The 12760-nt window shown below is 38.6% G+C and overlaps 1 protein-coding gene across 7 annotated transcripts in view; it reads left to right on the forward strand.

Moving 5' to 3' along the window:
* NHSL1 (NHS like 1) overlaps positions 1 to 12760 on the forward strand; it is a 251071-nt gene that overhangs the window by 178479 nt on the left and 59832 nt on the right. The window contains exon 1 of one of the 7 annotated variants that reach the window (XM_007110984.4): positions 10427 to 11425. The exons of the other annotated variants lie outside the window; for them this stretch is intronic. Within the exon in view, the coding sequence (XP_007111046.2) occupies positions 11368 to 11425 (58 nt within the window). The 5' untranslated portion in view covers positions 10427 to 11367. Of the gene's footprint in view, positions 1 to 10426; positions 11426 to 12760 lie in introns of those variants that run through there. 7 annotated transcript variants of the gene reach the window in all.

Below are 12760 nucleotides of genomic sequence, written 5' to 3' on the forward strand. Positions count from 1 at the left end.
TTTTCTTTTTATTCTGGTTGAGGAAAACGTTGATTGCCCGTGTCTATAGGCAGGTTTTATTTGTTTCAAAAGTCTGTAGACTGCCTAACTTAAGTAAAAGTTCTGTACTCTCTAGATTGTCTGAATATCATTTTATGCCAGGCTGACCTTCCCTTGCTCCTGCTGTGACATGTCCAGCATAATTACAAAACCTTCCTAGCACTAATGCTTTATAAGGAGCTATGGTTTCTCTGAAGAATTCTGCTGCTGTTTATTCAGTGGCTTAGGACAATGTAAATTTTTTTTTATAAAACCTAACACAAATCAGATAAATGTTATCCTTACCTAGATCAACTTTTACCATTACTAGAAAACCAAATACAGTTGGAGACATTTAACTATAAGTATTGCTGTCAGTAGTTCATCAGCAAACCAAAGCAGTCTGTCTTAATTTGTCTAATTATCATTTTGCATGTGAACCAGCTGGCCTCTTAACAAAAGCAGTTGATCACATCAGCTTATTAATTGTAGCCTTCATCTTAACCATATGTGAAACAATATAAGAAATCACAGGAAATTAAAGAAAAACTGAACAACAGTTCATGGAATTCTTCCCATTGCTTGTAAAATAAAAAGCTCAAGTGATTCTTTTCTCTAAATCTTCATACTTATTGATCATTAGTTGGGAAGAACTTAGGCAATGATAAATCTGATTTCCCCTTGTTCGTTTAAAATTATTTTTTGTATTTGTAGACAATATGGTTTCAGAATCATCTTCTCTCCAAATGGAAACACACTCCTTTGGATTCCTTTGTTATAAGATTTTACCTTTTGGTTGTAAATTAATATGGACCTCTATTTTCTTAGTCCTAGTTATTCACTTGTAGCTGCCCCCTTATTGAATCAGAAATGCTTTCTATAATTCAGGGGTGCGTCCTTAATCTGAGCTTGGTTGCAGATACTAGGGAGTTTATGAATATTCACAAATCTTCCTGGAGGTATGAGATCAACTTTGTCTAAATTGAGGCTCAAAAGGGGCACAGAGATTGCAGAGTATGGTGTTTCTTTGGTGGAAGAAGATGAGGACATGCTTTTGAGACATGACCACGAATGTGGGTGTGTTAAACCAGAGCGCTTTTTTCCAAGCTTTTCTGTCAAGAGACAGCAGGAGGAATCCTTTTCCTGTACCAGTGTCTCATTGAGCGGACAGCGTCCCCCTGTAGATGGCAACCTTCAACTTTATTTTGTCAGTTTTTCCCCTGGTAGTCATGATTAGTCAATTTTTTTCTAGGTAGAAACTTCTTCTCAAGTGTAGATTCTTTACAGGTTTTGTAACCTGTAGGTGGCAACCTTCGACTTTATTTTGTCAGTTTTCCCCTGGTACTCATGATTGGGAAGTACCCTTTGCTCTCAATTTTTTTCTAGGTAGAAAATTCTTCTCAAGTGTAGATTCTTTACAGGTTTTGTAACACCATCAATCAAGCAGGTCCTTAATATTGTCCAATTTAAAAAGTAAAAGAGAGCCCAGAATGTAAAGCACCTCAGCTAATCTAACATGACTCTCTTAAATTAGATTTCCAAGATCATCACATTATACTTTGGCTTTTCATTCCATGATGAGATTTTTTTTCTTCCCTGAAGATTTAGAAGAAAGGTTACATTGATTTTTTTTTCTTTTCAAATTTAAAATTTTATTTCCCTTTAAATTACTTATATTATAAAAGGATATAATTATGTTAAATTTAAATAGCCCAGAAAAAATATTTTTATTTCCAAGTGATTGAAAATTATTCGCTTCTCTAAGATGTGCTAGGCCTTTAATATGTATTCAGAAAATATGTTTTGAATGACAGTATTGCGGAAGGTAAAATGAGTTAACTTAATTGAACTAGTTGATATGTTGCTCTACTCATATACATTATTTCTCTCCTGAAATGAGCGATTATATACCTCATACAGGCTGAATAAAATGAATTAGATGAATCAGTTCACTCGGGTGGATGGCTTAGGGCTATACAACATGTGAAGAATAATTAGTCCAAGTATAAGAGGCTTACATTTAGTGATATTATTTGTTCTCTTTCTGCAGGACAGACATAGTTCACTTTGGAGGAAGTTATCCTTGAAGTAAAATGACATATGTTTTTGAAACAGAGAGTTTTGAAAGCTCTGTCAAGGAATGCTTCTTAAGGAAGGTTAATGCTTGAATTATAACTTTAAAAATGAATAGGGGCATGCCAAGGGGATAAGTCAGGGATCCAGCATTCCTGGGGAAGAATAAAAGGGTCACAGAGGGAGAAATGAGCGTGGATGGTTAGAGCCCTGCCCCATCAGCCCTCTGCAGTGAAGGCAGGGTAGCGCGGTGTATTGAAAACTGGAGCGCAAGATGCAGAATGAACTCAGCTGCTGGGTAGCTCTGTGATCTACTGCAGGTCACTTATTTTGTAAAATAAAAGGAGTGGACTGGATGCTCTTTAGGGCTCTTTTCAGCTCTACCTTTCTAGGAGCCTGTGACATCTCCCCTTTCCAGTTTGCCCTTGCTGTATCCCTACCCACCAGTATTTCCAATCTCAGGGCCCATTGCCTTCACAAAGCTCTCCCCTGTCTGCCCCACCTTATGTCCATCACGTCAGGACAGCCTCTGGATTGTCACATTCCCTACATTAGAGAGACAGTGCGTCCTTCCACCCCCGCAGGCATGGTTGAACTTTGAATGCTCAGTCAGCAGGGCTCCCTTTGTGTTTTAGACTTTTGATGGGGATTTCTTTTTTCCAAAGCATACTTTCCGTCTGCTTCGCCTTTCATTCGTTCAACATTTGTCACATGAATATTGTGACTTGACTAAACGAGTCACGGTAATAGCAGACGTTTTGAAATTGACCAAGCAGATGGTAGCAATGGTTTTAGATTAAATTATTAACTAGGATCCACAGCAGAAGCCTTTAGCTTTAACACATGCAGAGTGAAGGGTGTTTCCTAGCCTCAGGATTAACTGGCAAAGTGGATGCCAGATCAAGTTCCTTCTAAAGAATTGATACATTATCATCTCTTAAGGTTTCCCTTTCTACCCCCAGCCACTCCCCCGACCAGATATTGATGAGAAGAGAGATTTCCATTTGTCTTGTTTTCAACATGCCATATGATTCATCATTAAAGATTAATTCAGAAGCAGAAGAAAGAAAAGACTATTGTACCAATGAAAATAACATTGTACCAATGTTATTTTCACATTTTTGTGAAATAACATGATTCATGGGACGGTTAAAATAATTCTTCATGGGCATCTGCCGTCAGACACATATTTGCATTCCAGGCCAGCATCTCTACAACCGTGCGTGCGTGCGTGTGTGCGTGTGTGTGTATGTTTAACATTATTATTCAACTGTTAAATGTGTAAGATTACACCCAGTGTATATTCAAATTTCCCCATTTGTCTAAAAGGCCTTTCTTTATAGCTGGTTTATCCAAAACTTGCATCCTATCCAGAATCATACATCTGGTTGTGATGTTCCTTAAATCTCTTTTAATCTGGCACATTTCCCTTTATTGTTATTATTATTTAATTGATTTATTGGAGAGGCCAGACCAGCAAAATGTTCCACTTTTCAGTTTGAGTGATTGTTTTTTCCTCTAGCTCTAAGTCTTGTATTTCCTGTAAAATGGAAAAATTTAACTTGTCAAAAATGTTTAACTCGAATTTACCATGGGTGATGTTTATATTACTTGGTATTTCATCACGTCAGGGCCCACATAATATCGGTTGTCCCAGTAGCGTCTGCTGGATTAAGGAGATGGCAGGCTGATCCTTCCATTGTGCTCTTGCTCTAATAGTCCTCTTAGATGGCAGCTCTTCAGTAATGGCATTTAAAACTGACAAGTAAATCAAAGAAGAAGTTTTAAATGTTTAATATCTTAGACTAAAGAGATGAAGAGTAGTAATTTGTAAGAAAAATGCCTGATGTGAAAAATAAGAGATTGATTCTTTTTTTTTTTTAATTTAATTTTTGGCTCGTTGGGTCTTCATTGCTGCACGCAGGTTTTCTGGCTTTCTCTAGTTGTGGTGAGCAGGGGCTACTCTTCCGGGGGGCTACCCTGTGTTGTGGTGCACAGGCTTCTCATTGCAGTGGCTAAGAGATCGATTCTTTAGCCAACCACTGGCGAACTCATCTTTCAGTTTTTAATCAATTAAGTGCCAAACAGCAAGAACCTATAGTGAATTCAATTTGTCTTGAATAATATAGAGTATATTTCTCCATCTGCTGTATCAAATACTTAAGGCTATTTTTTAATATCATAAATTACAATTGTATTAACAAATGAATTTGTAGATTTTTAAAAAATCCCTTAATTGTGAAATTGTGTCTATCTGAAATTCAACTTTATCTGGGCATGCTGTATTTTATTTGGCAGTCCTGTTCTTAAAATTTACTCTCTTATTTGTACATTTATTGATTGTATTAATTCATCTGCCTATTATTAATTTGCTTTGCAGCTTCAATAATGATTGCCATTTTCGTAGATAAGAATTATAGAGTGTATATAATTTCTCTCAATATGCAAGTATTTATAAAAACATGAAACATAATTCTTCCAAAAGTTAAAGATATGGGAAGACTTTGTTCCTTGATAAACCGAAGCTAGGCCTAAGCTTTCTGTAAGTCTGGCTATTATTAAAGCATTGTTATGAACGCTTACTCAGGAGATTATGTTGCTAGTTAATTTTTATAAATTTCTGAAATCTCTTACTAGTGAGTGTGTACATTTTATTTTATAGACCTGTGGCCTTGCATAGGATACTTTCTGCTCTGATGTTTTCCAGTCCAACAAGTCTGAAAAGCACAAGAATGAATGGGTGTGTCTATGGATTTAAACGTTGTATTTCAAGTATTTTAACTATGCATAAAGATAATCAGTACACCTAAATTAACTTAGTCATGTACAGTCTTCTATTTCAGATGTTAAGCTTGATTTTTAAAAATAGCATAAAACACATCAGTAGTCAATTAAAAGCACCATTTATAGATGAGGCTAGTCTGAGAAATTTTCTGTTTTCAAGAGCTAAATTCCTTTGAGACATGCTTAAATTATCATTCAGAATCTGGAGCTCTGACCAGAACTCCATTACATCTGACTTTTCTTTCCCTTCGCTCCCCTTTCCCACTTAGATGACCACAGTGATCTTTGTTGATTATACGGTCCATTTTCAATTGATCTAGGACTCAAACTTTATGTAATTCAAAATGTGTATATATATTATATGGCATAATCATGCCTTGTTTCTACTTGTAACTCCTGTTTAGTATTTGAAAATGTTTCTTTTTACAAAACACTTTTAAACAAAGTTTGTGAAAGTTTTCGATTCAAAATAGACTTTTAATGGCCTAACTATATTTAATGCCTGAAGCTTTGTGTAAATGGGGAGGGGGAAGGGAAGAATTCACGCGGGGTGGAGGCCTATCTATGAGTCCTTAGACAGCTCTGCACTTAAGCTTGTAGGTTTACACCTGTACTCTTTTGTCCTTTTTATATGTTAAGTATATAATGGTTCCTGAAACATAATACACACTGTTAAAGGCAGGCTGCTAAGACCAAGGATGTTGTGGAAAAACAACCCTGCGTGAGAATTGGTTCTTACCTCCTCACCACTGGCGTGATTTGCTGCCACTGGGTCCCCACCTTCTCTCCCTCCCTCCAGTCAAGCCCACTTAAGCCCCTCACACACACTCTTCACCTACACTAGTGATGTCTTACAGTGTCACGCTGGCCATACAACTTCCTCTCTTAAACTCCTTCAGTGACTCCCTATAGCCCACCAACTGAATTCCACCCCTTATGACAAGCAAGGCCCTTCAGGGCCAGGCCCCTGCCTCTCTCTCCACCTTTCTCTGTCACTCTCCCATAAGCTTACACCGAAGCATTTGCAGATCTCCGTGTGTCCCAGGACTGGGCTTTACCTAGAAGTTCCCTCTTCGCCTCTGTTCCCTAACAGCTGTTTGTCTGTTTCTACTGGAAGTTTTATGGTTTCTTACATTCAAGTCTTTTATCCATTTTGAGTTGGTTTTTGTGTGTGATGTGAGATAGTGGTCTAGTTTCATTGTTTCGCATGTGGCTCTCTAGTTTTCCCAACACCATTAACGGCCCATCAACAGATGAATGGATAAAGTAGATGTGGTGTGTGTGTATACACATACACACACACACACACACACACACACACACACACACAATGGAATACTACTACTCAGTCATACAAAAAGATGAAATCTTGCCATTGGCCACAACATGGATGGACCTTGAAGGTATCATTCTATGTGAAATAAGTCAGATGGAGAAAGACAAATACCGTATGATTTCAGTCATATGTGGAATCTAAATAAATAAACAAACCAAACAAAAACAGACACGGATAAAGAGACCAGAGTAGTGGTTACCAGAAGGGATGGGGGTGAGAGGAGGGGAAAATGGATAAAAGGGGGTCAACTGTATGGTGACGGAGGGAAACTGAACTCTTGGTGGTGAGCAGGCTGAAGTTGGGAAAGAAGTTTAAAAATAATGTTGTACACGTAAAACCTATGTAATGCTAGAAAGCAATTTTTAAAAAAAGCTTAAGTGGCTACCAATAACTAAAATATGTTGGGGTTTGCTTGAATTCTTCTCTAGGGAGCAATACTGTGGCAGTGTTTTCTGACCTAATACCTCAAATTATGACACAGGATCTAAAGCTAAATGCATTAACTTTCAAACACAAATGAAAAACTAATTTATAAAAAATAAATTTAAAATAAGTGAGCTACATACCCTTTGTCACCTGTCCAGTAAACATCATGGTCTTATCTCTCTCGCTGTACTTATTCATTGTTTTATTATTTTTATCTGTTTGGGTGTGGGCACTGACTTTCATAGGAAGTTCCTCCCACTGGACTATGAACTTCCTAAGAAAATCAGTGACCATGTTGGATTTACTTTTAACCTGGATGCCTAACACAGGCAGCTAATAAGTGCTCGATGTAAAATTGCTGACTGGTGGGACATAAATGCATATTCACAGTTAAAAATTTTAGAATATGTGTTACTCTGCAAAATAGTCCTCTGACTCTTTGCTGGTATGTTATATACCTGCTCCTGGGAAGTAATCAGGTAACTGTAGAAATAATCGGATGATTCCTAGAAGAAAAAATTTAAATGTTGGTTAAAAATAAGATTTCATTTCAGTGAAAGATTAAGCAGAAATGTTGGACTTTTATGAATAAGGATGCCAATATTTATACAATAGTAGTGGTAATGGAATTCCAAAATTCTGGACCAGGATAAGCCGCCAGGATTATTCAAGTGATATTAGAGCATATTTTCCTTTGTAATATTTGACAGTATTTTTAGAGAATAATGATTAAATACTTAAATACTTTAATTTATAGGTTCTAATAAGGACTTTTGTGTAAGATACATTAACTTGAATGTACTAACTGAAGACTTCTACTCTTAAATATTTTTATTAGTTATGGGCTCTAATAAAGACTTTGGTGTAAGATATACTAACTTGAATGTAGTCATTAAAGCTATCTTTGCAAAACTTAATTGCGCTAATGAAAGAGGGCTCAGGACACCCAGATTCTCATCTTAGCTCTGACATGCATCAGCGTCTAGATCTCAGTTTTCTCATTTTTAACTGGAGTTTAAAGGTACCTGTCTGGTTCGCTGAAAAATTGACTGTCAGCCCTAATAGAAATGAGAAAGTTCTTGATAAGTAGCTAATTTAAGTAAACTGGCTTAAATTAGACGTTCAGCTTGAGATAATGTGAGATTCGAGTAGAGGTTAGTAAGATGGAGCTGGAGGACAGACCAGTGAAAGACAGCAGACGGAGGTGAAGACTGAGCGGGGTGTTTAAAGGCAGAAGCTTCATCCAGAGGTCAGCATATCTTTCTCTAAAGGTCCAGAGAGTAAATATGTTCAGCTTTGCAGGGCATATAGCCTTTGACGCAGCTACTCAGCTCTGCAGTTGTGTGCAGCCTGAGAGCAGCGTAGACAGTAGATGAATGCATGGGCGTAGTGGTGTTCCATCACAACTTTATTATCCGACACTGAAATTTGAGCCTCATATAATTTCACATGTCATGAAATATTATTCTTTTAGTTTTTTTCAACCATTTATAAAGGGACCAGCTGGATTTGGCCCAAGGGCCATAATTCGTTGACTCCCGCCTCACACCAGCAAAATCATTAAGGTTTCAAGGGGGAATAAGTGAATAGCATAGGACGGAAGTATAACGACTGGCTCATGGAAGCTTGTTAAGAGTTTGTCAGAATCCAGAGAAGGAGCAATCAAATGTAGGAAAGGAGCTAGTGGTTTGCAGCGTTGATGAAGAATGGTGCCAGAACTGGGTCATTAGCCGTATATGATTAAAAAGATAACTAGAGGGCTTCCCTGGTGGCGCAGTGGTTGAGAGTCCGCCTGCCGATGCCGGGGACACGGGTTCGTGCCCCGGTGCGGGAAGATCCCACATGCCGCGGAGCGGCTGGGCCCGTGAGCCATGGCCGCTGAGCTTGCACGTCCGGAGCCTGTGCTCTGCAATGGGAGAGGCCACAGCAGTGAGAGGCCCGCGTACCGCAAAAAAAAAAAAGAAAAAAAAGTACCATGGATTTATGTATTTTCCATTGAATGTGTAAATGGAACCATTGAAAAATACTAGACACTTCTGTAAAACCATGGCTCTTCAATAAACTGTGACATCCAGGGAAATGCAAATTATAAGATGAAAACACTTCCTCATTCTCATGCTTCTATGCAGGATGTGAAGTAAGAGATGAGAAAATCGGGAAAATCTTTATAATTAAAAAGCTCTTTCCAAACACGACTTATTATGTAACACAATAAATACCATAATTTATGTGGTTCCTTCCTGAAGCTCTGGACTTAGGAGGTTAAGAGGCAGTGCGGAATAACGCATAGAGGACAGTGTGCCCCCTATGCGCCCGGGGACGTGGAGTGGAAGCCTGCTTTCTACCCCTAGACTCACCACTGACTGCTGTGTAACCAGATAATGGCATTATCTTTACACAACTCAGGCCACTTAATATCAGGTTTAATTGAATGAGAAAGGAAATTACTCCATGCGTGACTCTTACCAGAGTTCATTTTCTTAGAGCACTTCTCTGACTAGTCCTAATGTCTCACTACCAATAAACATATCTCCCTCTTTAAAATGAGAGCCGGGGGGATTCACTGGATAGATTCTTATTTTATTGCCATTGCCTCCTTCAAGGTTTTACTCAGATCTCTGTTTTTCAAGCTCTACCCTGACTCCTGTTTAATACTACAACTTGGCCACCTCCCCTCCTCCCAAGCCCCTTTTATCCTATTCAACTTTCTCCTTTGTCCATTCCACTTACCACCTTCTAATATACCATATAATTGTGGTTTTTGTCTAGTAATGTAAGCTCCAAGAGGGATCTCAAATGAGTGGCCCTTAGTATGTGCTCAATATTTATCTTTTAATGAATGAATCAATGTTCCAATGCCATTGTTGTATACATGAAAGGCCATATGCTGTTTCCAGTTGGAAGTTTGCATGGGGACATTCAACCTCGGAAACTTGTTGGTTGTGAACTGAATAGGAGTGTTTCCTGCCAGAACCCTCTACTACCTGTCTGAGTGCAATGAGCTGAGAGGCAGCTCTTGAAGCCGGGCCAGGTTGTCATTCTTGCTTATAAGTGTGTTTTCCTAAGGGAGACTTTGCACCCTCGTTTCAGGCAGCTTACACTCAACAGTAGTTTGTCATTTGCCATCTGGCCATGTGGTTACTTTTAAATAAAGCTATGTATGGGATGAAAGAACACAAATTGGAAATCTGTGATAATATGTATGGTGATAGGATAATATGTGTGTTTTGCTTCTTGTTTGTTTGCTTTGCTTTTGTTGTTGTTTAAAAAATAAGATTGGGGGGGAAATGATTTGAGGAGGAATCATTCCAAAGTTTTCCCTAGAGGGAGCCCCTTGTATATAAATTTTATTCTTTGACTAAGAGCTTTTGTTATAAACTAAATGTTTTGAATTAGTGGGTTATTACATTTTTCCATTCAGTTGTAAGTCTGGCCCAAAGCTATGAAATAAGAGGTTGTCTAACGTGCCTCAAAAACTGTTTTGCCATGAAGTGGAATTGGGGAGAGATGTGAGGAGCATTCTTTTCCTTTGTCCCTTTTCATAATATTTTCTTATTTGTGTTCTTTTTGTTCCTGTCCCTTTACCCCAGAGTGTATTTTTTACAGTGTCTGCTTGTACCACGTTTGGGATTCTTCTCTATTTGTGTTTCCCCAGTTCTCTGTGGCTAATTGCAAATGGGCAAAAGAACCAGAACTCAGTACAGTACATTCAAGTTAAAGAGAAACTCAAATAATGATTGTTAGAAATTATTCCTCTTCTCTCCCGTGGGTGGTGTTTGATGTGGAATTTTAAAAACCTGGCTTAGATGATAATTAAATTTAAAATACAGATTTAAATGATTAGGGTACTATATCATCTAATTTCTCCTTTGGAATGGGAGAAGTTGAGGGGTTTTTTTGTGGGGTGAGGTGGGAGAGTTGAGGCGTCTAGATGCAAACAAGATCACCCTTTAGAACAATGACAACGCTATGCTCACACTGGCAAGAAAAAAAAAAAGAAACTGGGTGAGAAGACAGGGCGTACTAAATTGCACGAAAATGCAACCAAGTCCTCATTTACAGCTCCATGGAGATTCTATTGTAAAGTTTTACTGCTTCTTTGCAAACATTCCTTTGGTGTGGGAGGCTGAGCCTGGGGGCATGGTTGGGGAAACAATAGTCTGGCTCTTTTTTCCCCTAAATCAGTTCAAATGCCTGACTTAACTAGGGAGTCAAAGAATCAACAGACTGGCTCTAAGACTTTTCGGCTCCAGTAAAAGGATCTGGATGTTCACAGTGGCCCAGTGAAAATGGGGAACACATTTACTACACCTCAACTTCCTTAAGGAAAATCTGCACTATTTTTGTGGAATCCAGAGAGGAGAAACCTCTGATCTACTGGAGAGAAAACTGAATAATTGAGCACCAAGGCAGAAAGACCGATGTGGCTATCATGCAAATAAGAACTGTGATTGGCTTTCTCTTTCTTTCTGTGCACGTTGTCACTGGCCGCTCTCAGCCTTAAAGATTAGGTTTCAGTGGGAGCGTTTCAGGTTCAAGGACTGTTAATGGTTTGTAACTGCCTGACAATAAGCTCAACCTCAAAGTTACATCACCCCCGGCAGATGTCTAAGGATTCAAGGCCAGAGGAAGAAAGTTCGAATCTGGAGCAGAAGCCGCTTGCCACCTGCTTGCTGCACTGAGCTTTTAACGTGATTCAAATTTCTAAGCCCTATGTAGACGTCCTGGAAATGGTGGTCTTTATTAATACAAAGATCAAGTCTTTAATTAAACTTTTTAGGAAGAAAAGTAAGTAGATTCTTTTCTCCCCCACCACATGCGAGTGTGTGTGTATGTGTGTGTGTTTTACGTACTACTTCATCCTTTCGAGTGACGGAATTAAGAGTGTGAAACAGCATAATTGTCATGAGTTAAACTCCATTCTATACCAAGTTGTTCAAACACCTCAGACTTTTGTAACTCTAGGGCAGAATTCTGTGATTTTTTTTTTAGCATGTCTTATTTATTTCTGGTTGGGATTTTAGGTGAATTCATTTCTGCTTCTCAAAAGAAGTCCTTTGAAGAAGCGGGGGGAACCCCTTGTATTTACTTTATGTCTGCCTTGATGTACAGTGTATGGTTTTTTGATTCTTTGGCTAAATATATGAGGAGCCTCTGTGTAATGTATCACATATTTTTGGTGGGGGTGATCCTCTAAAACTCCCTGGCACTCTGTTAGGTATTTAAGAGCTCAAGGACAGGCTGTGTCTAGACTGATCAGTCATTGTAAAGTACACAGCTTTTGTGATGTGGCTTCATTGTATTCTTACCACTGGTTTAAATTTCTTTAATCCAGGCGCTTCTTCATTCTTTGGAAAGTAAACTTTTTATAAATACATGGTTCTGTTTTTACATAGCTGTTGGTTTATTTTATTTTACTTTAGTTTTTGGACCAATGGATTTAAGCTGGATAAATGTGCCATGGGCAGGGGCACTGGTACGAGAAACTTTGGAGAAAGCAAAAGAACAGCCCTTGGGGCTCATTTCTGCAGCTTCCCTGGTTGAAGGCTGTCTTTGGATGGACTGATTCAAGTCTGCCCTGGCAAGAGTGAGATACACCAGGGGAGAGAGAACTGTTCTCTCTTAGGAGCCAGTTTGGTAGCTGTGTGGTGGGGCTGATGGTGTGATTACACAGACAGTATTACTTGGATTTGATTTGTAATTGGCGAATAGGAAGAGGTTCAATTTTCAGTATTTTCCAACTATGAAGTATGGTAATTCAGTCTTTCAAATAAATAGACATTAGCACAAAACATTGTAATTAACCGTGGCTACTCTTTGGGGGACATATGGTGAGTCCCACCCTGTGCAAGATTCTCAGATACATAACTAAGAGCTAAATCGGGTCTCTGTGGATTTTATAGATTAAGTTTGATAGTTCTATGCACCATGCAAAACATTTGTTCCACGGAGGTTTTGTGAAATGCCAGGTGCCTAGTTTACATGCTGCTTTTAGCAAACATTAAAAGCAGAAAGCACACAGGACATTTCTGTTTTTAACTTGATGTCTCGTTCTCAATGTTTATTTTCCCATTTAGCAATTTATGGAGAAAGTGGGATGGTTTTAAAAAACACTTTGTCCAG

The sequence above is a fragment of the Physeter macrocephalus genome, chromosome 10, assembly GCF_002837175.3.
Source record: "Physeter macrocephalus isolate SW-GA chromosome 10, ASM283717v5, whole genome shotgun sequence".
NCBI classification, from domain to species: domain Eukaryota; kingdom Metazoa; phylum Chordata; class Mammalia; order Artiodactyla; family Physeteridae; genus Physeter; species Physeter macrocephalus.